Source organism: Eucyclogobius newberryi, unplaced genomic scaffold (assembly GCF_026437365.1).
Source record: "Eucyclogobius newberryi isolate DKJ021-1_F unplaced genomic scaffold, fEucNew1.0.hap1 SCAF_1, whole genome shotgun sequence".
In the NCBI taxonomy this organism is placed as follows: domain Eukaryota; kingdom Metazoa; phylum Chordata; class Actinopteri; order Gobiiformes; family Gobiidae; genus Eucyclogobius; species Eucyclogobius newberryi.
This window is the reverse complement of record NW_027315723.1, coordinates 33,240,757-33,267,964: the sequence shown is the minus strand read 5'-3', so window position 1 is coordinate 33,267,964 and position 27,208 is coordinate 33,240,757. Positions and strand designations below refer to the sequence as shown.

At 41.0% G+C, this 27,208-nt stretch overlaps 2 protein-coding genes across 2 annotated transcripts in view; both read left to right on the top strand.

The window, feature by feature from the left end:
* The window catches only part of LOC140359507 (kinesin-like protein KIF26B), a 33,567-nt gene extending 21,340 nt beyond the window's left edge, over positions 1–12,227 (top strand). The window contains exons 8-15 of the mRNA XM_072444465.1: positions 800–1,071; positions 1,998–2,175; positions 2,537–2,672; positions 2,968–3,127; positions 3,841–6,532; positions 8,493–8,645; positions 10,685–10,832; positions 11,448–12,227. Of these exons, the coding sequence (XP_072300566.1) occupies positions 800–1,071; positions 1,998–2,175; positions 2,537–2,672; positions 2,968–3,127; positions 3,841–6,532; positions 8,493–8,645; positions 10,685–10,832; positions 11,448–11,484 (3,776 nt within the window). The 3' untranslated portion in view covers positions 11,485–12,227. The remainder of the gene's footprint in view (positions 1–799; positions 1,072–1,997; positions 2,176–2,536; positions 2,673–2,967; positions 3,128–3,840; positions 6,533–8,492; positions 8,646–10,684; positions 10,833–11,447) is intronic.
* Positions 12,228–15,183: 2,956 nt separating this feature from the next.
* Positions 15,184–27,208, top strand: part of LOC140359500 (uncharacterized) — a 29,492-nt gene continuing 17,467 nt past the window's right edge. Inside the window, exons 1-4 of the mRNA XM_072444452.1 lie at positions 15,184–15,343; positions 16,821–16,930; positions 20,510–20,540; positions 24,252–24,338. Of these exons, the coding sequence (XP_072300553.1) occupies positions 15,199–15,343; positions 16,821–16,930; positions 20,510–20,540; positions 24,252–24,338 (373 nt within the window). The 5' untranslated portion in view covers positions 15,184–15,198. The remainder of the gene's footprint in view (positions 15,344–16,820; positions 16,931–20,509; positions 20,541–24,251; positions 24,339–27,208) is intronic.

Here is a 27,208-nt window from a genome sequence, read left to right as displayed (position 1 = left end):
GGCGGCTAGCTTTAACTGGACTAAACCAATTCTCCTTCCCTCATTTAATTAGAATTTGGGTACTATGACAAAACACTGTGAAACAAGCCCATTTAAGTCAGTACAAATGGCAAGTGGCTCAAGGTCTGAACAAGGGCAAAACCAAAACAGGACTTAACCATGACTAAATTAGTAGTGATAAACTAGGATTAACCTTAAGGAGGACAGAAAAAATAATCAAATTGAATCTACATTTAACAAACATTAGAACTTAAGAGAACCCCATGTTCCACCAAATGAAGCTAGCGTTCCACAGTTTGAGAAACACTGCTGTGTACTGTGACTAACAGTACAAGATTGTCCCAATGTAAATGATTGCGAGAACACCAGCCACGCCCTCTTGAAAGTTAAATTGATGGTATATAAAGCACCAGGAACAAACAATAAGATGCTGAGGGCTGAGGAAGACTTGCAACTAATCGGAACACGTTGGCGTGATCCAGATAATTTTGCTGCAAATCCTCGTGCCTCAGCCATAATCCGTTTTGACTTGATCAAGTGCTGGACATCACTATCCTCTGTTTTCTGTAATAATATACCATTATTTCACAGTACAGCTAAATGCAAAAAATATAATCTATATTGCTCAAAAAAACCCTTCTTGAACCATCTTAAAACTCTTGAAATCAGACTTGTGAACAAACATCCATGCATTGATCTGATCATTGATGTGCATGGCATTTGCACTCACATGTAGTACACATCTTACCACAGCCTTGTACAGCCTTAACATCATGCATCTGTGCGTTTTGTCCCTCAGGCTCCTGCTCCAGTATGGTGGGCAGTGACGACAGCCCACAGAAGCTGGGGCTCATCCCCTGTGCGATCTCGTGGTTGTACAGTGCCATCGAGCGGCGCAGAGAGAAGACGTGGACGGACCTGAGTGTGTCTGTGTCCGCCTTAGAGCTGTGCTGCGGAGAAGAGGACACACTCAGGGACCTGCTGGGAGAGACCATACCAACAGGGGGCGGCATGCAGGACAGTCCCACAGCGCACGTTAAACTGCAAGAGGACCCAGTGTGTGGAGTGCAGGTACGAGCTGGAGCAATGTTTATTACTGTTTTTGTTAAATATATGAAGGCTTTTTACTCTGTCATGGTGAGGAACATAGTTATCCCTGCGGAGATAATTTGTCCTCTGATCCACTGAGGGCAATGAAAAAATGGCCTCAACAATTTACTGTCTACAACAATAGGTTGAAGAAGCAAATAATACTTACTGCTTGTTGAATTCTCATAGACATAAAAAGGAGCCATACTGTTTCAAAAGGACTCCCTAAAGATGGTATATGTGATGATTTTACTCACTATGTTTCCACCATAGTCACAGCATATATCGTTCGACCACAATCCTGAAGGTTGACAGTGAGATCCAAGCTTCGACTGATATTGTTGTGTCTTTGGACCAGACACTTTACTCACCTAGATTGTGCATGGTTGTGACACGTGTTTGAGCACTTGGTTGTGGTCAGAAAGGCATTGGTGCAGTTTGATAAGATAAGAGAACCTTTAAACGTCCCACAAAGGGGATATTGCGCAGCCACATTTCCGTCAGTTCAACCCAGGGCAGCTGTGGCTTTAGCATCTCCGCGCTGCAGAGTATGTGGAGTAAATGGGAGTAAAGCACTTGAAAAGCATCTGTCTGCACTTGTATCCTTCCTAAATATGACGTAAAATGAATCAAATAATAGATTCAATAGCCTGTATTTGACAGAAAAGTGAGCTTTTATTTGATATTCAATTTTTTGGATTTTTTTTTTTCACCGCTTCCTTTCCTCCGCTACTTGCCTGGATTCGAATATGGCCCTCGGAGGAAAATAATTGCCCACCCCTGATCTAAGGGAATTGAGATATATTTATTAATAACTGTAAATATACAAAAGCCACAATTTTCTGCTCACCTTATAGGCATTGTGGATTATTTTCATGCAATTAACCTGCATCACCTGTCTGCTTTAGGTGCGTAACCATAACCGTGTGAAGGCGCCCACAGCAGAGCGAGCGGCGTCTCTGCTGGACGCGGCCATCACAGCTCGACGACACACAGACTTCGTCACGTACCTGTCGCACAGCTCCATCATGTTCTTCACTCTGCATGTCCAGCCTCCTCGCACAGACACCAGCACCATTGGAAAAGGTTTCATTATTCAAATGTTTTTTCCTCTATTGGATATATTTCACGTTCTGATTATAAGGATAAACTGTGAGTGATATTTGAAGTCACAATGATGGATTTATACAATTTAGTTTAATCTAAACCTTAGTCCTTAAGATAGCCCTGAACTGTATTGATTTAAACTTTCTGAAAACATAAATAATCAATAATATACCAAAAAGCTTGTTTGGGCGTTTTTAGAAAGCATGATTTGTTTGTATGAAGGCATTATTTTGAGCCTTCTCAGTATATCATGCAGTAAAGTGAGATTTGCATATAATTACATCCAAAATGAATACATATTATTAAGGCTATATGTCTATTTGTATTTCTGTTTCTTTAGGTTCTCGTGGACCAACTAAACTGACTTTGATAGACGTGTGTCAGGGGATGAGGTTTAGTAAAAACAGATACCCATTCACTGAGCTTAGCCCGATTGTTCTGTCTCTGCTGAACGGACAGAGGACGATCCCTAACAAGTGAGTTATTTTACATTACCCATGTTTATACTCTTCTTTTGATGAAAACTACACTACTGACACAGAAGAGAATACATATTAGTTTTCGACAATTATTTTATTATTATGTTAAATATATATTCCACTTTTGTATATAAATTACATACACAACATATGCACCACTTGTTGACTATTGAGGTATTTTAGTTTTGTTGTCTCCCTCGCTTAACATGCTGAGTCAAATTTTCACTGATGAGATTTAAGAGGTCTATTGATAAAAGTGTATTTGGATAATAATGTCGGTGCTTGTCCACAGGAGCACTAAACTGTCCCTCCTCCTCCGAGAGTCTCTGGGTCACGTGAATTGCCACACTACGGTCGTGGCTCAAGTGTCGGATTCAGTGGCTCTTCTGGACGAAACTCTGTCCACCATTCAAACCGCTGCAAAGATCCGCAGGACGCAGAGGAGAGAGAAGGTATCTGCAAGTCATTCTATCTTGTCTTTTTGAAATGTGCATAAATTATATATCAGGGGTGTCCAAACCTTTTTCACTGAGGGCCACATTTTGAAACTTCAACGGAGCAGAGGGCCACAAACCCGACAATATCAAATTTGTTGAACGTGAATCATTTGAAATTTTGCATTTGACATAGTTTCAATGAGCCTCCACACCTTTAATAAGACTTGGAACATTAATATAATATAATAATAATAAGTTTTGTTTTGCTTAATGCATCTCATAGTCCCTTATGTATGAAAAATGATCGAAAATAGACCATTCATTGACAGTGCGCCTTATTGTCCGGGGCACCATATAGTGCCAAAAATACGGTAAATCTTTCCAATTTTACAGTTAAAAAGTACTTATTTTTGTTGTTTCACCAACTTAGCAGGATGCCAACAACAGGAGGGCCAACAAAAATTGGTCTGAGGGCCGCGATTGCCCCCGTTCCGTAGTTTGGACGTGCCTGGTCTATTTAATCAATATAATTGGTACTTAGAAAATGGATTATGTAGAACTAGCACAGACTCTTTGAATGTTCTTGGATAATTCTGACTTTTACCATTGTCGTAAGTAACAGATCTTGCACTTTATAATGCAATACAGCTCAAAGGTGCTAGGAAAGCAGAGATGAATAATATTTATGTCTTTATTTTACTAATGCAATTATGATCTTTGTCCCACAGCAATCTGGATCCTGCTCACCTCACGCCCGAAGTCTGACGAGAGAAAAGAAAGCTCCTAAAACTCTGTCCCTCCGAGCGTTCCACTCCACAGAGGAGGTGGACTCAGACGTGCGTCCTCTCCGTCTCCGCGGGCGAATGTTTGACGACCAGTCCGGCAGCGAGCAATCCTGCGACACGGTCATTCAAATTGATTCGCGTGGGCTAGTCCAAGCTAATGCTGCACCACGACTTAACCAACCCGAATTTGTGCCTATTATTCCATCTCTGCACCCAAGCAAGACGGATGTAGAGGACCCGGAGTTTACGGCTTTGCTTAAAGAACTTCTCAAAATCCCCCAGCTCCACGGCGACAAGAAAAAGCAGGAAGCCGTAATTGAGACGCTGAAATGTGACACGTTTGCCGAACTTCAAGAGCGCCTGGGCTGCATCGACGGGAGCGAGTTGACGGCAGAAACTTTGAAACTGGTACAGAATGCGGTAAAGTTTGAACCAATGAAAAATAATGTGGATAATAACGTTTCGAAGGCAGCTGTCAATCAAAACTCCATTCAGAAGCCTGGTGGAGAAACTGATGCCGTGTTCAATGGCGATAGCTTTCAAAGAGAGGACTCCGGCTTGTATGACTGCGAGGAGTGCAGCGCGGCGAGTTCGGGTGAGGAACTGCTCAATCAAACGCTCACCCGGAATGCAACTCGCCGCTCCGAAAATCACAAAAGCAACAAGCACGCAGAAGCTTCTAGCATCGCAAATCCATCCAAAGCGGCTCAAGATGGCGTCGAAGGCTGCGAATGGTCCAAAACAGACAAACGAGCGTCACCGATCGGCAAAAGTAACTCACCGTCTACCTCATGTCCCAATTCTCAAACTCCAAGCGTGGTCTTGGGCGATGTTTTGTCAAATGTTCCTTCAACAGAAAGTAAAGAAATGAAAGCAACTATTACAGTAACCGTCAAACAGCCGCTCGATCACAAAGGGCAAGACGAGATTGTGTTCTCGATGGTTGAAGAAGTGACCATTAGTGGTGGTATGAGTAGCGTAAGCACTGCCGGGAATATAATTTGCTTTCAAAATGCGACGCAGAATGGACAAAATGGCAGCGGCGGTTCACAGCCGATAAGAATAATTAGCAATGTGATGGGGGACGACGCTAATGCCACAGCAGATGCGACTCCAAAAGAGATTGTAAGACGAGAAAAAGGATCGCTACCTTCGTTTATAAACCCAATGCTTATGAATACAGACATCGAGGAGGAATCAGAATGTACCAATAAAGGGACCGTGTCAAATGGGCTGAAGATGGAGAGGGAGATTAAGAAGAAAGAGGTCAAATGTAAAGAGCATAGTAAAGCTTCAGAACCAAGAGGTAGTGGTGGTGAAAAGGACAATTCAAACATAGATTTAGCTGACGACAAAATGTGCACCAAAATGCCTAAAAGTGCAGAGAGAAGCCAACCAAAAGATGTCAACAACCTTTGTGCCAGTAATTCTCCAAAGACCTCGCAGCTTGTTTGCCACGCTGACAAAATCACTCCCAAGAGAACTGGAGTAACTCCTGGTTGTCAAGGAACTACCACCTCCGTTGTCTTCAAATCAGGAACTTTGCCCAGGGCTTGGCAAGATTCCAAAATCTTATCCAATGACAGTCACCTAACTAACCGCAAAGACCCAAGAGAGGTGACATCATCCACACCCGGGAGCCCAAGGGTGACACTAGACAGACGGGAGGCTCGGCAGTATTATCCCACCAGCCAAGATTCAAGTTGCAAAAAAGCAATGCCATCCTTGTTCGAAGGTGGACGGTCCATGTCGCCTTTTGATGACACGAGCAGACTCTTTAGCGTTAAACTTGAGCAGCTAGTTAGCCGGACACATTCTCTCGAGCGCAACCCGAGGGACTTTCCTATTTTTGAGCGCGGCAGTAGCAGCAATACCTCCATAAGCTCCAAGTCTAGTTCAGATGGGCAGAGTAAAAGCTATCGAGTTTACAGTGAAGGCGACTACACTTTACCCAGAACTAACAGGAGCCCGAAGAGAAACGCCAAGCTAGATCAAAACTATGCAACTGTCGAGTATGGAAAGCAGTCCAAACTTTCCGCTAAAGATAAGCTCAAGATTGCGAGCCCTAAAGTCCGTCGACAATCCGCTCCGAGCATCAAGAACATGAGTATGCCGCATAGGAATTTTCACCACGCCTCGATTAACCGAAGTGCTAGCCTTTCCCCTGAAGGCAAAACCGTTAGCTTTGAGCGCATGTCGACATTTCTGTCATCTTCTCCTCCACATTCTCACCAATCTCTGAGCAGGACGCCGAGCCAAAGCTCCACATGTTCCTCCAATAAATCAGCCATCCAAGGATTTGTCAACGGCTCGATATCAGACCTGCTTAAAGATCGATCCGGAAGCCCGAGTTCCTTAGAGCAATCGGGTGCCCTCCGGTCACCGTACTGCCAAGTCACCGCGCCGCGCCTTCCAAGTCCAAATGGCTACGCTAGCGACACGACCAGTGTGCTAAGTGGAGATCTGCCGCCCGCCATGGGGAAGACGTCGCTGTATTTCTCCAACAGGAACAGCACAGTGAGCAGCGGATATGGAAGTATGCTCCGGGAGAAGGACAGCGAAGCCAGCGACAGGAGCGCTTCAGGGCTGAGCGCCGGACGCAGCGGGAGGTCCTCCAAAAAGAGAGGACCAACAGGTAAAAGAACAGTAATGTTAGACTCTGAAGGTCATGTGCCTGATTTTGATACATGATAGAGAAACATGGCTAAGTTGAAACTGTTAGCTCTGCCCACTCGGTGATATCATTCAGGCTAATTTGGTTCCCAAGGAGTTGCTTTTACAAAACCTGGAGTGTTTTCAGCTACATGGCCTTTAATATAAGTAAGACTTTGCTAAGCTTTTTGGTCTTTTAAGGTTTTAAGGGTCACAGCGCTTTGGCCTCACAAAACACTTCACCAAGGAGCCGCACATTTGATTCATTCATACAAAAGTGTGCACTTAACAGTAGGCCGATATGGCAAGGAAGATAAAGTGTCTTGCCCAAGGAGACAATCACAAAATGCACTCATGAAAGCAGGTTTTAAACCACAGACTTTGTGATAAGTGGGTGAAAACTCTACCTACTGTGCCACTACTGCTCCTATTCATGTTTTTGAGAAATAAAAACACCCAATTGAATAAATGCTGAATTGACATAACTCCAACAACATTCATTATGCCTTCTTGAGCTATATCCACAGATTTTGTAGGATATTGTTTTAAGACAGTAAATGTAGGAGATGTTTTTAACTTGTTGACATGTTTTGGCTGCTTAAATGTGAGCCATCTTCAGAGCTGTCCCCTGCAGGACGCCTCCTGATTGCACTCAACAACACAATGACAATTCTCTCAAATATCATAGTTTAGTATTGTGTGTGCTTAATAATACTGCTACTAAAACTTATTCCTTCAGAAATAACACATGAAAACCTGGACACGTCGATATTGTCCACAGTGTGTTCAGAGCCACTCACTTGTGGTTAAGTGAGGATTGTAAAGAGCCAATGGTGGATAACACTTTCAAAGTGAGATGTGCAGCCAGACACGTTAAGTGCTCCACATGCTTCGAATTGACCGACGCTTGACCAGCACATTTTCTCTGTGATCAAAGACCTGCATTTTAATGTCTAGGCTTTGTTCAAACATGAAAACACAACATCCATTAAGGCGGAGTTTCCAAAATTGTACTGAATTCTCCCTTAAATTACTCAAGCAGAAGTACAATATGGTCCAATACTGCATGTACAATCTATTCAAAACATATCTAACTGTAATTATGACTCATATTTTATTACACACCTCTGTCCATCACACTGATCTGACAGATTTAAATCTTAATTTGACTATAATTGCATACAGTAAAACACATTACTATTCAATGTTGGCAGTCAGGGCTTTCGTGCTGGCATTAAGAGTCTGATAGAAGCACGGCTCACATCATTTATATATGAACCAAATGGCTGCAGTTACTAATGGAGGCCTGAATGCTTTGTGATGAATTATAAAGATGGGTGTGCGCACAGACACATCCTGATGTTGAGATTATAGTAGGAGTCAGCAACTAAGCAAAAGACAAGAGAGAATGGACACTAAATTAATGCTGTGATCACTGGATGCACTATTTCATGTCCGTTGCAGTATTTGAAGCCAAAACAACACTGCTTTTTGGTAAATTAATCTATAAAATGTGTGTTATTTAATGATCAAAGTCAAATATATCAATGCAGATGAGGAGAACACTACATAAAGAAGTTCTTGAGTGGTGATACTGCTGCCATTGGTGTTACAGGGACTTCTGATTGTTTAAAATGTCTTTCTTTTGATTATAATCCTGTTTTCTTCTTGTTTTAGTTTAGCTATAGTTGTCCTGTTAAAGTATAGACCTGATATAGTGCTTTTATGTATGTGGTTTAGCTCTGGTGCTACTCGAAATGCTATTTTTGTTCTTAGGTTATACTCAGTTTAAATACTATTTGATAGAGTTTGTGGTTCGGGACGTTTTTCTTATTAACTATAATACAAGTACTATTTTTGGATACTGTTCTCACACGAGTTTCACTTTTTGATCATTTGGTGAAAACAAATACATAATAAAACAGTGCGTCTGGTTTCTTCAGGGGTGCACCAGCGTCGCCCACACGAGTCGTCCCAGTCTCTGAAGCGGTCGACCAACGGAGCACGGCCTCATTTTGTGGAACATGAAATCCCAGAAGCTTTTGAAATCAAGGTCTATGATATCGACAATGTGCAGCGGACGCAGAAAAGAGCAGGTGAGGACAAATGAAAGCTTGTTTGGTGCAATTTGATCCCGTCACACAATAATATACATTTACGTACTTTATTACGAGCCACAAAACACTAAGAGAGCTTTGTTTTAAAACGGCATGATTATTAATAATGTTTGACGTTGAAATACATTTTCGAAGCTCTATTTGTTTATATGAACGTGTATTTTTTATAGACAATGTGATAAGGCAACGCAAAGAGCTGTAGATTGTGCAAATGTACCATTCAGCTCATCATCATAATCCATCATCAATCAATCAATCATAATCTATAAAGTCTGATTAGGCCTTGTCTTTGTTATGCTGTGACAGTAATGTTAAATTCTAATTATGTATGAGCATTTTGATTATTGTTGTTTAAACCACCACGAGTGAAAATGTGGATTTGTGGTATACGACATCACAATTAACTGCATTTCAATTTAAACTATAATTTGAACGGTCACAATGTGTAAATTACAAATATATTACAAAAGCTTCAATTAATTAAAAAGTACTCTATATTTACACTAAATATCAATCAATGGTCTAATGAAAGTAAAACGTGCAAAGAGTAGGACCTCTAAAAAGCAATTCTTATAATAAATGAGCGATTACAAAAAAAAGATAAATTAATAAAGATCATTTACAAATCGAATGGCAATTGCTTTTGAATACTTCATCTTCAGCCCTGAATTATATACATTTTTCTCAACCCAGACGTCACATAACAACCACTGCTTGTGTTTTTGCCTGAAAGCCAGTGCGGTGCATCTGGTGAAGTAATGGCCCCTCGACGCAGGGTTCGGCCCCAAGTGACTGCCCCCCCCCACCACCACCACTCCCTCCCCCTCCTGTCCCGGGCACGCCAAGTTCAATACAATTTTAATGACCTCATGGGGGAAACGGGGTCACTGCTGCAAAGAAAACACAAAGAGACAAGCTCCAGGTTAAAATGTGAACAAATTAAGATGAGATCATTACATTAAAGGCAAATATAGGCAGACTGGTTGTATATACCATTAGATAATAGATAATTGCATTTGCTAAAGTGGGTTTTTGAGCACACACGACGATCTTTTGTAGCGTAGAGACTTGTATTATGTTGTATTACTTGCTCAATATTTAAAATAACTATAAATAATATCCGGTATTGTTAAGCAGAGCATCGTTTGTTTTGAGTTTTGCAGACATGCCCTCGTGGTCTCCCCGGGGACGCAGAGCTCTTCCCCTTCATGGTGTTAAGAGTATGCCTGCTGGAACTGGGGGAGGGGAGGCTTTTGTTCAGTTTCAAGTGCGAGCTACGGAATAAAGACACTCAAAATGTACAGTATATTGTGGTTTTGAATACGGTAGCAAAGCAAATGTTCTTGTTGGTTCCTCAAATAGAAGTTGATATGCAGATTTTTCTATAAAAGCAACAAGCTGATTTTAGTCTCTTAACTGTGTAGGTTTGGGGATGCTTTTTTGTTAAGCTAAAATGTAAAAGCGTGGTTGGTAGTTTTCTCCCCCCGCCTCCTGCCATGCTGCCCATGTGTCCTTGGGCAAGACACAATGCCTCCTCACAGTGTGAACACAAGTCTTTTGCCTTGTTTCACTGTAGCATCAGGTGCTACTCACTGGAAATTTCACAAGAGATAACCGCTAACGAGCGAACAGCAGATGCTTCACCATTTAGCCTATGTTCAAATATCTTTTTCCCAATTCTATTTACAAAAGGTTGTTTTGAGCCACAAACCACAATATTGCAATTGTTAAAGTTGTTCTTTTGATAAATGTCACTACACAATGTCCATCAATGTCTGATTTAATAATGTTATTAACTATTGTACTTGTTGCAAGCTAATGATTCCTAATATACACAAGGCCACGCAATACAAGAAACATCTATATTACCACAGGGAGCTTGAGTCATCTTTTCCAAATCAGACAAAAAAAATATAAACTGCTTTTGACAATAAGAAAATAAAGAAACTCTTTTTGAGCTGTTTCTTGTCAAAATATGTGTTTATCGTGGTATACATTCTTGCTTCTTTGTTTTCCAGGGCCCAGTGTTTTTCAGTGCCAGGCTGAAGTTTTTGGAGCTTCGTCAGATGAAGACCTCAGAGGAGCAGTATCACACCGACCACACGGGGGCGCCAGAGGAGGCCAAACTCCACAGTATATCACAGCCCATCACGTGGAACCAAGAGGGTAATGAGCACCTTTTCACTTTGATTCTACATTTGATTTAACAAGGCAATGTTGCAATGAATGTACACAATTATAGTATACTTAACACTTTATATATTTCTGACACTCCAGGTTAGTCTTTATATTGACTCCACTCCTTGTTTGAAAATAATAACAGTCACAGATGGGTTTTTTCTCAACAATGTTATAGTTTGTTGTTTAGAGGTATATTTGCAGCTAGTTGTCCGAGTACATCACTTAAAAGGTGAACTATGTAACACTTCTGGTGGAGGGTCCTATGTGTCTCTATGGAGATGTTATTGCGTTGCCTAGAATGTTCCACAGTATGGCATTAAACTTCTCTATCTGCAAACGACACCCCAGTCCCATCTGTCAGTGACAAGTCGCTCACTAGAAGAATGCATGATTTTCAAGATATTTTTTGGGCAATAGAAACACCTGCAAGTGAATAAATGCAATATATGTACATTTAATGCCATACTGTGGAACATTCCAATGACAATAGCAGTTGGCGGACCACATTTAAGCAGTCAAATACTTTTTACTGAATTTCTAATGCATACCTGTCTCTAATGGACAATAGTTTTTGAAGTCTCTCTCACTTTGTCTTGGCAGAGGAGCTTTCACAGACCGAGGACCGAGGGGCTCTTAGGGACCCACCATCGCTGCTGCCACTAGAGGGAGCTCTACGGAGATAAAACACACTGAAACATTACTTGAGCTGAAGGAGAAATAATTGCTTTGATGTACAGTTGATTTTATTGTTTATCTGATAATAATGAACGCACTTTTCACTTAATTTTGTGTATTATTTTGTATTTCACTTGCTTCACGATTCTGGTGCTACTGCTTTTTGACGACACACATTTTTATATTATGCAAAAACGCAAGCATCCCTTTAGGTGACTTTGTGTCAGAAATGCCTTTGTTTGAAGAATTCGTAATTGGCTAAAACATAAAGCATTGTTGTATTTTGAATCCGCACTTACAGCTTGTAACTAATGTACATATAATGAATACACACTTAATGACTTGGAGCTGTCATTGGTAAGTAACAAAAAAAACTTGATTTCTGACCAAAAAGGAAGTTGTATTATTGGATCAAAATAATAATTTGTCTTTAAACCGAGAGCTGTTTCATATAATGTCATGTTTAAATAGTGGGTGATTATAAAACGTTGCAGCATGATTGTGGCTGAATAAACAGGCGGTTCATTTTGTGTGATGGAGAAGTAACGTAACTAGAGATGACGTCATGTGTGCCCTGACGTCACTGAGCCAAAATCAATGTCTGCTGTTGGTTTGGTTTGAACTTTGTGAGATGTTTGAAGAAGCATGTCTCGTCATTTTTATCATTTACATCACAAATAATAAAGCAATGCTCCATTTTTATAAGGCTTTTGTTGATTGCTTGTCGTGGTTTTTACATAACACAGTGGGGTATTTTGTAAATTGCCAGCTGAATCGGAATCTTAAAGGTGCCACCTGCTCGTCTCCATGGAGATGTGATTGCTTTGCCTTGAACGTTCCACCCCGTCTATCTCCATGGAGACAAGCGGGTGACAGCGCCAGGCCAAGTCAGATCTGTGGAGATCGAGGAGACACCGCTCACAGTAACAATGCATGTTTTCCTTTGTCAATAAAGACAAAGGAAAGTCAAGCAAAGTGTAATGCCTTATTGTGGAACATTTAAGCAATGACCTCAGGTTGCACAAAAACTCCTTGAGAAAAATTACAGAGTGTAACTTTAAATTCATTAGAGGGTACGGGAACCAATGGGAGTCTGAAAGCAATTATCCGGGAAAACTTTGAATGATTTTAGATTTTTTTAAAAAGGTGACATTGAATATTTAATAATATTATTTGGTGGTAATTTGGACATCAATATTATAAATTAATTAAATGAAATATCAATAGAGAATAATAATAATTGACAATATACTTCAACAGTAAACCGATTAAGTCCTATTTACCCTCCTGATTTAGGGGGTGCTCCTCACAGTGTAAGACACAGTTTAGGGAGCACATGAGACAAAGGTCACTGCTCCATCATTAATGTCTCATGCTCCAAGGCCAGAGGCTGCTTGAATAATGTCATCAGATTGTCACACTTGATTTGTCCCTTTGCTCTTGTCATCCGCCTCATCTCAGTTTAATCCCATCATGTGTCCCATCACTCTCAGAGCAGTTCCCCACTTCTGCCGCCAGGGCGCAGCACGGAGCGCTCTAAAGCAGAGCTCAGCGGCGCGTTGAACATGTGAAGCGTTAACGATGAAGAGCAGACACCGGAGGACAGCGGAGGACAACGGGAGCATCAGCGGGAGCGGCGGCGGCATCAGCGGGAGCGGCGGCGGCATCAGCGGGAGCGGCGGCGGCATCAGCGGGAGCGGCGGCGGCATCAGCGGGAGCAGCGGCGGCGGCATCAGCGGGAGCAGCGGCGGCGGCGTGACCGGGGCATGACACGGGGCGAGGGGCCGGAGACCACACGAACCACACCGAGAAGAGAGGAGGATGCGCGGTAAGAGAAGCACAGCCTGGACACGTGGCTCCATCCGCTTTATTCTGTTACATTCAAAGCAAACGTGACGCGCGCGGGTCTGAAATGAAATGGCGTCGAGTTCAGATGAGAAACAGCACAAAAACAGCGTGGAGGGAGTTGTTGTTGTTGTTGTTGTTGTTGTTGTTGTGATGGCTAAAGTGAAATACATTTGGAAACAACATCTCAATCCAAATGAGCCTGTGTCAGTTGTGATGTGTGTTTGGTGTGATCCTGCCATTCACACCGCTTCACTTTAATGACATAATGACATATGTTAAACTATAAAAGGTAATGCGTGCGTAAACAACAAACAACTCGCTCGTGCGTAAACAACTCGCTCGTGCGTCAAATGCCATTAAGTCATTCGGAGTTTTTGTCATCATCACCATTTTAGGTTACAACTTTTTTCGTCCTCATCATAGCCATTTATGAAGATTTATTTACTCATCTGTTGTTAATTGTTCCATTTTATCTGTAAATCTTTAGACTGGACTAATGTTTCATGACTAACGCACGCGCCTCCATCTCTGACTCAATAGAAAACCGCTTCATCTCCAGGGACATTCTCCAAATACTTGGTTATGAAACAGCTTTATTCAATTTGGCTGAATATCTTTTGTCATCATTCCTCAGGGGATGGTAAATGATCACGTAATAATGATTACATAAATATATTTCAGACACAGTACAGTGGATATGACAAATAAACCTCTCAGTGTGGAAACATTCATATGTTTGTTTACTATTACTTGCCTCATATTCATTTTCTGGTAATGTTTTCATGTTTGTTGCAAATAAGTAGAGGTTTAATTTGAGGCACTGTTGGGGGAAATGCATAACCCTGAAGGTAAAGGATCCAGAAAAGATTTGAGTGGATTTGGAGAACTATATCTCTATTTGGTCCTGTTCCTCCAAATCACGACTCCAGTTCAAAGTGTTCTGTCACTATTTATTCACAAATTAAAGGTGCCATAACATGCTTTTTTTCACGTTTCGTAGTCTATCCTAAGTGTATAATTGATAATAATAAGGGTTGTGCAACACCCTTAACATAATAGTTATGAAATATCACCCAGACCTTGGACCCCCTCACCAACCCGGAAATGCAAACGGCTTGGTTTGATATTCACCCCCACCCTTGCAAAGAGCGATCTGGCTCCCCCGCCCAACCCGTGACGTAGTCTCAGAGCACGTGTGTGCCCCGCCCAACCCGTGACGTAGTCTCAGAGCGCGTGTGTGCCCCGCCCACCCCGTGACGTAGTCTCAGAGAGCGTGGGGGGAGGGTGACGCGTGCTTGCCCTTATGACGCGGTCTTGCACCCACCCCCCGTCAGTTTGGAGATTGGAGGAAAGGAGATAGTCTGTACTATTGCTAAACACTGCGGGAATCAATCAAAAAAACACTCTGGGTACATATATGAAGCACAAATAGCAATGTAAGAAGGTTAAAAGCTCTGAAAAGTCGATTTTGCATGTTATGGGACCTTTAAGCCTAAACTATTACTATTTTCACTCATACTATATCTTTATGCAGAACACAGTATGTCAAAAGCAGAGTCAAAAGTCAAATAACTCCTGGCTGTATTGAAAGAACCTGCGGGGTCTGCATTGCCTCCACGCGAGCCTCTAATTCCTGAAGATGGTGAGCCTTTTTCTTCAGACAGAGGATTAAGTCACATGATCGACCAGACCTCTCTGTTCACCAGCTCGAGAGAAAACTATTCCCAGTGAGTTCCTCGCTGGATTCCGAGGTCGTCTGGGATTCAAACTGGGAAACTTTTTGGATCCGTTTCAGCTCTGGAGGTGACGATCGGTCTGTCGGCGTGTGATGGGTAACGAGAACAGCAGCAGCAACATGGACAAAGACTCAGGGGCCACGCGAGGAGAGGAGCCAGGGGCCACGCGAGGAGAGGAGCCAGGGGCCGGAGACACAGGGGCCACGCGAGGAGAGGAGCCAGGGGCCAAAGACACAGGTGAACTGGACTCTAATGTACACAGTGTAATGTTTAAAGAAAAGCTGAGTATACAATAGAGTTTAGGCCTGTGTAATGCTTCAGTTTGAGCTCGGCGGGCATAAGAAATCCTTTCCTAAAACGACTTCTACAGATGTATTGTCTTGTATTACCTGTGACAAGGTCTATTTGATGAGTACAACACAAATGTTCATGTGTGTAGGGATAATGTTACTCTGTTTATCTGATTCAGCTGACTCAGACATGTTTTGTAATCACAGACAATTCAGACAAAAAAGAAAGGATGAAATGTTGTAAAAACAAAACAACGTCCACATTTTTATCAGTTCACACACTAAACATACACAACGTTTTGGTTCTGTTCCGGTCCCGATTTAGTCCGGGTCCTGGGTTTAACTCAGAGTTGAGGCCCAGTTTTAGTCCAGATTTTGATGTACATAAAACATAACTCTTCTATTTTACTTTTATTATAAAGTCAAGTTAGAATATTGAGCAGAGCCTCATTTAACAAACCATCATAGCTCACCCACTCACTTTCTTTATCTGCCTTCTATAGCTAAGATTATTGATACTTCAACATAATATTAATCAAGTAAATCTACTCTTTACATAAAAAAAATAAATCAAGTAGATCCTATAGTAATAGATACAGAAGGTGAGCACTGGCATTCATACATTAAAGTCCAGGCGTTTTAAGCTCATACTGTCTTTTTCAAACAACTGGAGCACAGCGTAACCTGGGCTAATGTTAAGCTCTGGGACATTAGAACTCTTTACCCTCAGACAGTCAGTGCTGTGGATAAGCTGCCTTATGTAACTACACTTCTGTCCAGTCCTGAGTAAACACGCTCCACCTCGTAATAACACCTTACGACACTCGCACAACACCTCAGGAGCCCTGGGGCCCAAAACCTGGGACATTTCATTGAAAAGTGAGAGACGTGTGTGTGAACCATGTGGCCTCTTCTTCTCGTCGCGTCGATCTGACCCAATCGTATAAAAACTGTAGGTTGTGAACTCGTGTTTGTATTTGACCTGCTTTGAATAAATCAAACAGATAAGCAGCACTGTACATTTATTGTGCCACGTTAACCGGATAAAATGTCGGCATGGCAACGACGGGACACTGTGAACTTTAACAGCGACAAATATGAGAAAATAAATGATTTAATTATAGATTAATCAACTGCAATTTATGAAGCACTTTATTTATTTATAATATTACACAACAACAAAAAGTATATATTGTTACACAAATGAATACACGGAAAAATACATGAACAAAATGAAATAGAACTAAGACACTATGAAGAACATTTAAAACAGTACAACATGACAGCGTCGACGCCAGAGTCACATGAGTCTGAATATGATTTGACATAATGTGTTTCTTAAGCTCGTCGCCTCCACAGCTCACAGGCCTCTCCACTCACTCTCATTAAGATCGAACATGAATGTGCTTGTTGTTTGTTTGTAGGAAGCGTCTCGGGAGAGGGAGGTCTGGTCCCCAGTGCAGAGCTGCTGAGGTCTCTCCAGTGCCTGTGTGAAAACCAGGACTACACTCTGTTGCCACAGTCCCTGCACCAGGTCTGTGTGTGACACCTTTAAGATACTGTTTTCTCCTTTTATGACAAACCATTGTTATTGTTATGAATGAAACTGGGGGTTATTTTTTATGATCAATAAATGAGTCATTCGTTTGAGAAAGGCTGGTGATTGTGAGATTTATTACCAGATTGGACCCAGAAGCCACATGTTATCAGGCTCAGTTACAGGTTAATATTTGGGCTCAAAACACTAGATTTACACATAAAAGCTGCATCTGTATAATCCAGACTAGAGCTGGGTTGAATGACCGATTATCGATTCGTACGTCCAAAGATCGATTTAAAAATGAATAAATAAATAAATAAAAAATTGAATTTAAAAAAAAAAAAAAAAAGTGCTCAACGTTTCCATTTTATACTTCCAGTTTCAGTACTGGCAGTGTGTGAGCAGTTTTAAAATAAAAATGCTTTTGGTAGCAACCGCTTTTGGGTGAATTCTTAATTATTTTCAAGCATAATAGTAATGCACTGGTTAGTGTCCCAGTAGAATCCACAGTTGCAGATGTAGTCACCTCAATGATGTCCTCCATTTATTGTCCTGAATTATCTTTCTTGAAGGTAGATTGACCCTTAACCTTTTCATCAGTCTTCCATCAGTAACTACCAATACTTGTAAGATTTGCTGTTTAATATTGATATAATACTAGTTTTAATATGTTGCTTCTCTACACAGTCATGAAGTGAAGGAAACGGTTCAAATACATTTTCAATTTTTTATAACATTAACCCCCGGATCGAAATCGGAAATCAGATCAAAATCGGATCGAATCGGATGGGATCTGAGAAAATCGAAAAAAACGATTTTGAAACGTAAAAATCGGAATCGAATCGATTCTTGAAATTTGAATCGAAACCCAGCTCTAGTCCAGACAATGGTTATTTCAGGAATCAATTAGTTGCAATTAATCAAGTAGTTCATTTCTGACAAATATTATAATATCTTTGAGCTTAAACAAACACTAAAACAAACACTTCTGTTCAGACCTCGACATTAATTATAATATTGAATTAGCTACAAAGAATATTCTCTTTACTGCGATAGATTTTCTCTGTCATTTTGATACTGTATTTTTTCCGTACCAATTAAAGCATAGAATTTAAAACATAGAATAATAACGAGCAGCAAGCTTTGGTTCATATTTTCCAGAGCTCCGTGTTAGTCATCTTCTCCCTCAGGCACGAATACGACGGGGCTAAAAATAGTTCATCTCAGTCTCGTGCAGCACAAAACCAGAGGAACATCAGCTGTTTTAGCCTCACGCTGCAACATTCATTCATTCTAGAGCCCAAAGGAAACAAGGAAGAAGTGCAGTGTTTTTTAAAATACATTTTGTCTGTAGTTTTCCCCTTCATTGCCTCAAAATTTCACATTTCCACTTATCAAAAATAACAAAATAAGCACTAAATTAAGTAAATAAATTGTACAAAAAGCCAGGTCAATTACAGTTTAAGCTCATGAAATCAGGATGTATCTTAATGTGTTTAGTTAAGTTAAGATAAGATAAGCCTTTATTTGTCCCACAATGGGGAAATTCCAGAGTTGCAACACAGTTCATATAAAGAGTAAAGAGCTGGAGGTTAAAACGGTTCAATCTGAACATAAGCAGCGCCATGTGACTTCAGGTTTCACTCTTTCTCTGTTTCCTGTTGGTCATGTGACTTCAGGTTTCATTTTCTGTTTCCTGTTGGTCATGTGACTTCAGGTTTCACTCTTTCTCTGTTTCCTGTTGGTCATGTGACTTCAGGTTTCACTCTTTCTCTGTTTCCTGTTGGTCATGTGACTTCAGGTTTCATTTTCTGTTTCCTGTTGGTCATGTGACTTCAGGTTTCACTCTTTCTCTGTTTCCTGTTGGTCATGTGACTTCAGGTTTCACTCTTTCTCTGTTTCCTGTTGGTCATGTGACTTCAGGTTTCACTCTTTCTCTGTTTCCTGTTGGTCATGTGACTTCAGGTTTCACTCTTTCTCTGTTTCCTGTTGGTCATGTGACTTCAGGTTTCACTCTTTCTCTGTTTCCTGTTGGTCATGTGACTTCAGGTTTCACTCTTTCTCTGTTTCCTGTTGGTCATGTGACTTCAGGTTTCACTCTTTCTCTGTTTCCTGTTGGTCATGTGACTTCAGGTTTCACTCTTTCTCTGTTTCCTGTTGGTCATGTGACTTCAGGTTTCACTCTTTCTCTGTTTCCTGCTGGTTATGTGACTTCAGGTTTCACTCTTTCTCTGTTTCCTGTTGGTCATGTGACTTCAGGTTTCACTCTTTCTCTGTTTCCTGTTGGTCATGTGACTTCAGGTTTCACTCTTTCTCTGTTTCCTGTTGGTCATGTGACTTCAGGTTTCACTCTTTCTCTGTTTCCTGTTGGTCATGTGACTTCAAGTTTCACTCTTTCTCTGTTTCCTGTTGGTCATGTGACTTCAGGTTTCACTCTTTCTCTGTTTCCTGTTGGTCATGTGACTTCAGGTTTCACATTTTCTCTGTTTCCTGTTGGTCATGTGACTTCAGGTTTCACTCTTTCTCTGTTTCCTGTTGGTCATGTGACTTCAGGTTTCATTTTCTGTTTCCTGTTGGTCATGTGACTTCAGGTTTCACTCTTTCTCTGTTTCCTGTTGGTCATGTGACTTCAGGTTTCACTCTTTCTCTGTTTCCTGTTGGTCATGTGACTTCAGGTTTCACTCTTTCTCTGTTTCCTGTTGGTCATGTGACTTCAGGTTTCACTCTTTCTCTGTTTCCTGTTGGTCATGTGACTTCAGGTTTCACTCTTTCTCTGTTTCCTGTTGGTCATGTGACTTCAGGTTTCACTTTCTCTGTTTCCTGTTGGTCATGTGACTTCAGGTTTCACTCTTTCTCTGTTTCCTGTTGGTCATGTGACTTCAGGTTTCACTCTTTCTCTGTTTCCTGTTGGTCATGTGACTTCAGGTTTCACTCTTTCTCTGTTTCCTGTTGGTCATGTGACTTCAGGTTTCACTCTTTCTCTGTTTCCTGTTGGTCATGTGACTTCAGGTTTCACTCTTTCTCTGTTTCCTGTTGGTCATGTGACTTCAGGTTTCACTCTTTCTCTGTTTCCTGTTGGTCATGTGACTTCAGGTTTCACTTTCTCTGTTTCCTGTTGGTCATGTGACTTCAGGTTTCACTTTCTCTGTTTCCTGTTGGTCATGTGACTTCAGGTTTCACTCTTTCTCTGTTTCCTGTTGGTCATGTGACTTCAGGTTTCATTTTCTGTTTCCTGTTGGTCATGTGACTTCAGGTTTCATGTTTTCTCTGTTTCCTGTTGTGACCAAGCTTTTAGCATGATGAGAGGTTTTACATTTAATAGAATATCTAGTTTGAACATGGCTGGTGTTTTGGTAGTAACCTCACTTATTATGAACATATATTTCTGAGTACTTCTTTGCTTACGTTGTAGTTTTTGCATCTCCCCCTGTCGATTAATTGCTCTTTAGTCGAATACAGCCCTATACTTTGTACGTTTTGATTTGGACACATGTTTAAGTTTGTTCACAGAGGGCTGGAGAAGGCTTCTGTGCGCTGACGTTTCTGTCATTCTGATCTGTGTTCTGTTTCCAGATTGCAGAGGCCTACTCTCTCCAGGAAGAATGTATCCTTTCAAGTCCACGCTCACACACTTATCTAGCATCTTCATCCGTGTGCAATTCTACCATCAGAAAGGTTCAGTTGTCGGTCTTTTATCTGTGTAAACTACTTACAGGGATACTTAGGCATGGGGAGATTTATCAGACTTTTATCAGACAACTAAAGAAAGATGCAGCTGAATTTGATTTTGAACCGCTGTTAGTGCTGTCGGAAAAAACATCATTCATTTACCATAACTTTACTTGTGTTTTTCACATCATAAGTTAGAAATGTGTTTTGTGAGTGATTTTTTTTAATTGAACTAGGTTATGAACATCAGTCAAATCATCTCATCATCTTTGGAATTGGACAAAACAAAATTTTCTTTCTTCACTTATTGTTTTGTTTCAGTTTCACTCACAGCAACAATCACATAATAATTAAAGAACAAGTTTATTTTCTGTTTTTAATAATACGAAGAACTACTCAGTTTTGTAGTACAGATACAGGAACAAAATTACTCATGTAAAAGTATCACATGAACAAATCTACTTAGGTAAATGTATTGGAGTATATTTTAAAAGGCCGTGGCTGCAGAGCCGCGGCGCGGTCAAATGGCCCAGCAGTTTCAGGAACCGCGGCACTGCCATATAGCCTCATGGCTAACCCTAACCCTAACCTTAACCCTAACCTTAACCCTAACCTTAACCATAACCATAACCCTAACCTTAACCTTAACCATAACCCTAACCTTAACCCTAACCTTAACCATAACCCTAACCTTAACCATAACCCTAACCATAACCCTAACCATAACCCTAACCATAACCCTAACCCTAACCTTAACCCTAACCTTAACCCTAACCCTAACCTTAACCCTAACCTTAACCATAACCATAACCCTAACCTTAACCCTAACCTTAACCCTAACCATAACCCTAACCATAACCCTAACCATAACCCTAACCCTAACCTTAACCATAACCATAACCATAACCCTAACCTTAACCCTAACCTTAACCCTAACCCTAACCCTAACCATAACCCTAACCTTAACCATAACCCTAACCATAACCCTAACCATAACCCTAACCTTAACCCTAACCTTAACCCTAACCTTAACCATAACCCTAACCATAACCCTAACCCTAACCCTAACCTTAACCCTAACCTTAACCCTAACCCTAACCTTAACCCTAACCTTAACCATAACCATAACCCTAACCTTAACCCTAACCTTAACCCTAACCATAACCCTAACCATAACCCTAACCATAACCCTAACCCTAACCCTAACCTTAACCATAACCATAACCCTAACCTTAACCCTAACCTTAACCCTAACCCTAACCTTAACCATAACCATAACCCTAACCTTAACCCTAACCTTAACCCTAACCTTAACCCTAACCCTAACCATAACCATAACCATAACCCTAACCTTAACCATAACCATAACCCTAACCCTAACCCTAACCTTAACCATAACCATAACCTTAACCCTAACCTTAACCCTAACCCTAACCATAACCCTAACCTTAACCATAACCATAACCATAACCCTAACCTTAACCATAACCATAACCTTAACCCTAACCTTAACCCTAACCCTAACCATAACCCTAACCCTAACCATAACCCTAACCTTAACCATAACCATAACCATAACCATAACCCTAACCCTAACCCTAACCCTAACCCTAACCCTAACCCTAACCCTAACCCTAACCCTAACCATAACCCTAACCTTAACCATAACCATAACCCTGACCTTAACCTTGACCCTAACCCTAACCTTGACCTGGTGCGGTTTAAAACGGCGCGGTCAAATAGCGCAGCAGTTTCAGGAGCCGCGGCACAAAATAACATGGCAGTTTCGGCCGCGCGCAGCGGCTCTGTAGACACAAATGTTACTTTTCTGAGTAAAAAGTAATAGTATTTTAACTAGATTTTTTGTATTAAAAAGTGAAATGTGGTGATCTTGATTAAAAAAAAGTAAAACGTATTATCTGTAAAATTAACTTGAGTACAGATACCTAAAAAAGTATTCTTAAAAGTGCTTAAGACAGGTGGGACTACTCGTTGAACTAAAATGCAGTCAAGATAAATATATAATTTAGCAAAAAAGAAAAAGAAAAAATGCATCTAAGAAAATCTTATTTCTTTGGTCTCAAAGAAGGTGGTTCTTTTGTATAATTGTTGTATTGGAACGAGTGTCACTGCTGTGATGTCACTTCCTTTCATTTTCTACAGCTCTTTCGACTTTTCTCCACAAACATCTACTCGATTTGTATAAAACAATTAATACAATTTATAAATATACCAAATCAAGTCAAACTGAGAAAATCATTAAAACCTGTCGAACGTCACTTTAAGTTCACTACTTTTGCTTTTGTACTTTTGTTACTTTCCACCACTGAAGACTTAAAGTAAGTCAAGCTTTTCACTCATTACTGGTATTTCCCCCCAGTATTCTACTCCTAATATATAACTTTATTCTTCTCCGACGTGAGCACTAGACAGTGAAAGCCTGATCTGTGGTGTCTGTTGTTTGTCGAGCTGTGGGTGTTTCTTCTGCTCTGTTTGGGCCGTCTCCATGAAACGACCCGAACACTGAAGTTTGTGTTCACCCTCAAGCCTCTGGAGAATAGTAATGAGGTGTGACGCCAGGACTCGGTCTAATCCAGGGAAAGCAGGATTTGTAATAAATATGTCCGAGCGATTACTTGTCCACGGCTCCAGATAAGAAGGAAACCATCTTTATTTGACCAGGACAGTGCGTATGAATGTGTCAGCAGCAGCTTCAACGTAAACGTGTGTTATAGCTGCACAATAGCTACATTTCACCAAAGAAAAGAAAGAAAAATGATCTGATGAAGATTTTTTCCTGATTCGTTTAAAAAAATACAATATAATATATTTATTGTTGAGCTTTACTGCTTCAGATTCAAGTAAAATAATAAAAAAAAATTATGAGACAACAAGAAACACATGACTTCCAAGATGTCAGACATTACAAAGAGACTATTTACAGTAAAAACAAAAGTCATACGTTGAAAGAGTCAGAGTAAAAAAGCAAAACAATCTTCTACGGTTGGTTTGGGTTTGAAGGTCGAGCAGTCGCCAAATTTTCTGATTCGCTCTGGCAGTTTATTCCGTCTCGTTGAGCCTCTGATCGACTCCACAGTTTGGATAAATTATTCACTTGTCTGTGCATTTTAGTCTCCTCGATACGGCTCTGGGGTCTAGTTTATAAAGCGCACGTGCAAAGATGTGCCGTACGTGATTAATGGAAAGACAGACGTCACTTCAAAATGTGAGGTCCAGTCCCAAAACTTGTTATTTGGCATGTTTTTTTCAGTGATCTGAGCCAAAAGAGCAAAGATTCTCACATATGTCGGGGAGGGAGTTTGTGTTTTGTCCGTACGCAGACTTTTAGCCCCAGTTAAGTTGTATGAAGCGCGGGTGCTTGTCCCAGTGTTATTTTACCTTATCCTTATAACATCTGTGTTTTACTGATAACAACTACAATGTTGAGGTTTTGCAATGACGTTGATGTTTTGAAACGATAAGTAAAAGTTGTTTCAGTATTGAGCTCATTGTGTTTAAAACTCATCTATCTTGATAAATAAACTTGCAATAAGAACTGCGGTTATACAGGTCCATTGAATGTTTGTGATCGATTAACCTTTCAACTAAACGTGTCTTGATTCGTCCTTAACTTCTCTGTGCTCAGACCAGTTGGCCGTGCAGTTTCTTGAGCTGGAGAAAGTGTACCATGAGCGACTTCTGTCCAACCTCAGCGCCCTGCAGGAGAGCTGGGGTACTGCATGCACATACACATGGAGGGTGTTTTCCCAAAGCCACAGTCTGTGTTTGGGAGGAGTTCTTTGGAGGAATTCACTGTATAGTCTGCCAAAGGAGGGTCCGGGACCAAAGCTCCTCTAAAAACTAAAGAATGTATTAAACTACAGTAAAGAAATGCCTCGTGCCCCACTATCGCACAACTCTTTTGCATACTTGTATTTGCAGGGAAAGTACTTTCAAAGTAGTATAAGTCTATTATTATAAGTAAGTATGTCATTGTAATTAGTTACATTTTGAAATCACGTTTTACTGAGTCCTAATTGTACCAATACGCTTTTGTCTCAATATTGTTTCTCTCTAAACCCACAAACAATGGGCGTCGGACCTTCCACTTTATTAAGATTATTGATTATGTCCCTAGTGAAATCCGACGTCCACTATATTTTCATGTCTCTGATGTCTATTTGCTGATTAAACTTGTTAATGACATTAAATACAGCAGATTAATTCACTGCAAATTTAACTAGGTAGGCAAGGCAAGTTTATTTGTAGAGCACATTTCATACACAAGGCAATTCAAAGTGCTTCACACAGCAGGAAAAATGCATTCAAATCACAAAGAAATTACAGAAACACAATAAAATGAACTAAATTAAAAATTATCAATCCAACTGATTGTCTAAACTAATAAAATCACAAACAAAAGAGAAGAGTGCAAAGAAAAAATCCTTTCAGTCATATGCACAGTTAAACAAAACTGTTTTTAGCTTAGATTTGAACATTGTCAGAGTAGAAGCCTGTCTCACATCTTCAGGAAGACTGTTCCAGATTTTAGCTGCATAAAACTGAAACGCAGATTCCCCATGTTTAGTCCTGACTCTGGGCACCAGCAGGAGGCCAGTCCATGTTTAGTCCTGACTCTGGCACCAGCAGGAGGCCGGTCCATGTTTAGTCCTGACTCTGGCACCAGCAGGAGGCCGGTCCCTGAGGTCCTCAGAGTCCGAGATGGTTCATATGGCACTAACATATCCAAGATGTACTTTGGTGCTAGGCCATGGAGAGACTTGTACACAAGCAGAGCTGCTTTAAAGTCTATTCTCTGAGCCACAGGGAGCCAGTGCAGAGACCTGAGAACAGGACTAATGTGATCATACTTCCTGGTTCTAGTCAGGACCCGAGCAGCAGCGTTCTGGATGTACTGCAGCTGTTTTACAGCTCGTTTGGAGAGGCCAGTGAGCAGGCCGTTACAGTAGTCTAATCTACTGGAGACAAACGCGTGGATAAGTCTCTCTAAATCTGGTTTTGACACTATATTTTTGATTTTGGCAATGTTTTTTAGATGGTAAAAAGCTGCTGATGTTATTGATTTGACGTGGCTATTAAAGTTCAAGTCTGAGTCCATTATTACCCCCAGATTTCTAATTTGGTTTGTAGGTTTTAGAGCGAGACTCTGGAGGTGACCGCTAACACTTTCTCTTTGTTTCTGTGGGCCAAAGACGATTATTTCAGTCTTGTCTGAGTTCAGCTGGAGAAAGTTGTTTTGCATCCACAAACTGATGATGTTGGATGCAGGGACAGAGTGAATCTACTGGTCCATAGTCACCTGCCGACAGTGAAACATAGATCTGAGTGTCGTCTGCATAATTGTGATAGGACACATTTTCACTGCGTATCAACTGACCTAACGGCAGCATGTAGAGGTTGAACAGAAGGGGACCCAGGACTGACCCTTGGGGCACTCCACAGGTCAGGGTCATGTGGTCTGAGACACAGCTACCAATTTCAACAAAGTACTTCATGTCTTCCAGATAGGACCTTAACCAGTTTAGGGCAGTGTCAGTGATGCCCACCCAGTCCTCAAGTCTCTGTAAGAGGATCCCATGATCGACAGTGTCAAAAGCAGCACTCAGATCTAACAGAATTAAGACTTTGCCCGTGTCAGTGTTCAGGCGGATGTCATTTGTCACCTTGACAAGAGCAGTCTCAGTGCTGTGATGAGGTCTAAAAGCTGACTGAAAAACATCAAATGAGTTGTTTATTAAGAGGAAATCTGTGAGCTGTTGGTAAACAACCTTTTCAAGGACTTTGCCCCAAAATGGCAGATTAGAGATGGGCCGGTAATGACTCAGTACTGCGGCATCAAGACTGCTCTTCTTTAGGAGAGGCTTTATGACCACACTTTTCAAAGACATTGGGAATGTTCCAGATTGAAGCGACATGTTAACTATGTGAGTGAATGGTGCTAACAAACTGTTCAGCACAGACTTTAGAAATCTGGTGGGTAACACATCAAGGCAGCATGTAGATGAACTCAGACTGGTGATGATCTCATGGACAGTTTTGTCAGTTACTGGTGCAAAGTGAGTTAGCTCTAAGTGTCTTGGTGGTTTTAGGGTAATTGTTTGCATTGTGGGATTTATAGCATTTTTAATCCCCTGAACTTTGTCATTAAAGAATAATGCAAACTCATTACACTTGGATGTGGAAATGAGTTCTAACGGCAGCTGAGCTGGAGGGTTTGTTAATCTGTTTACTGTGGCAAACAGGACACGCGAGTTGTTACTGCAGCTTCCAATTATTTCAGAAAAAATATCTTTCCCTAGTTCTACATAAGATTAGGTTGTACATGTTCAGCTTCTCTTTGTAAATCTCTTTTTGAACCTGGAGCGTTGACTTGCGCCATTTCCGTTCGGCCCTGCGGCACTCCCTTTTCTGTGCCCTGACCGAATCATCATTTCTCCATGGCGCCTTCTGCTTATTTTTAACCATTTTAGCCTTTATAGGGGCGATGGTGTCCAGAACATTCAAAACACTAGATGTAACAGAGTTCAACAAATCATTTACATTAGAACATGAGACATTTTCAAAGTTTATCATTTCCATAAA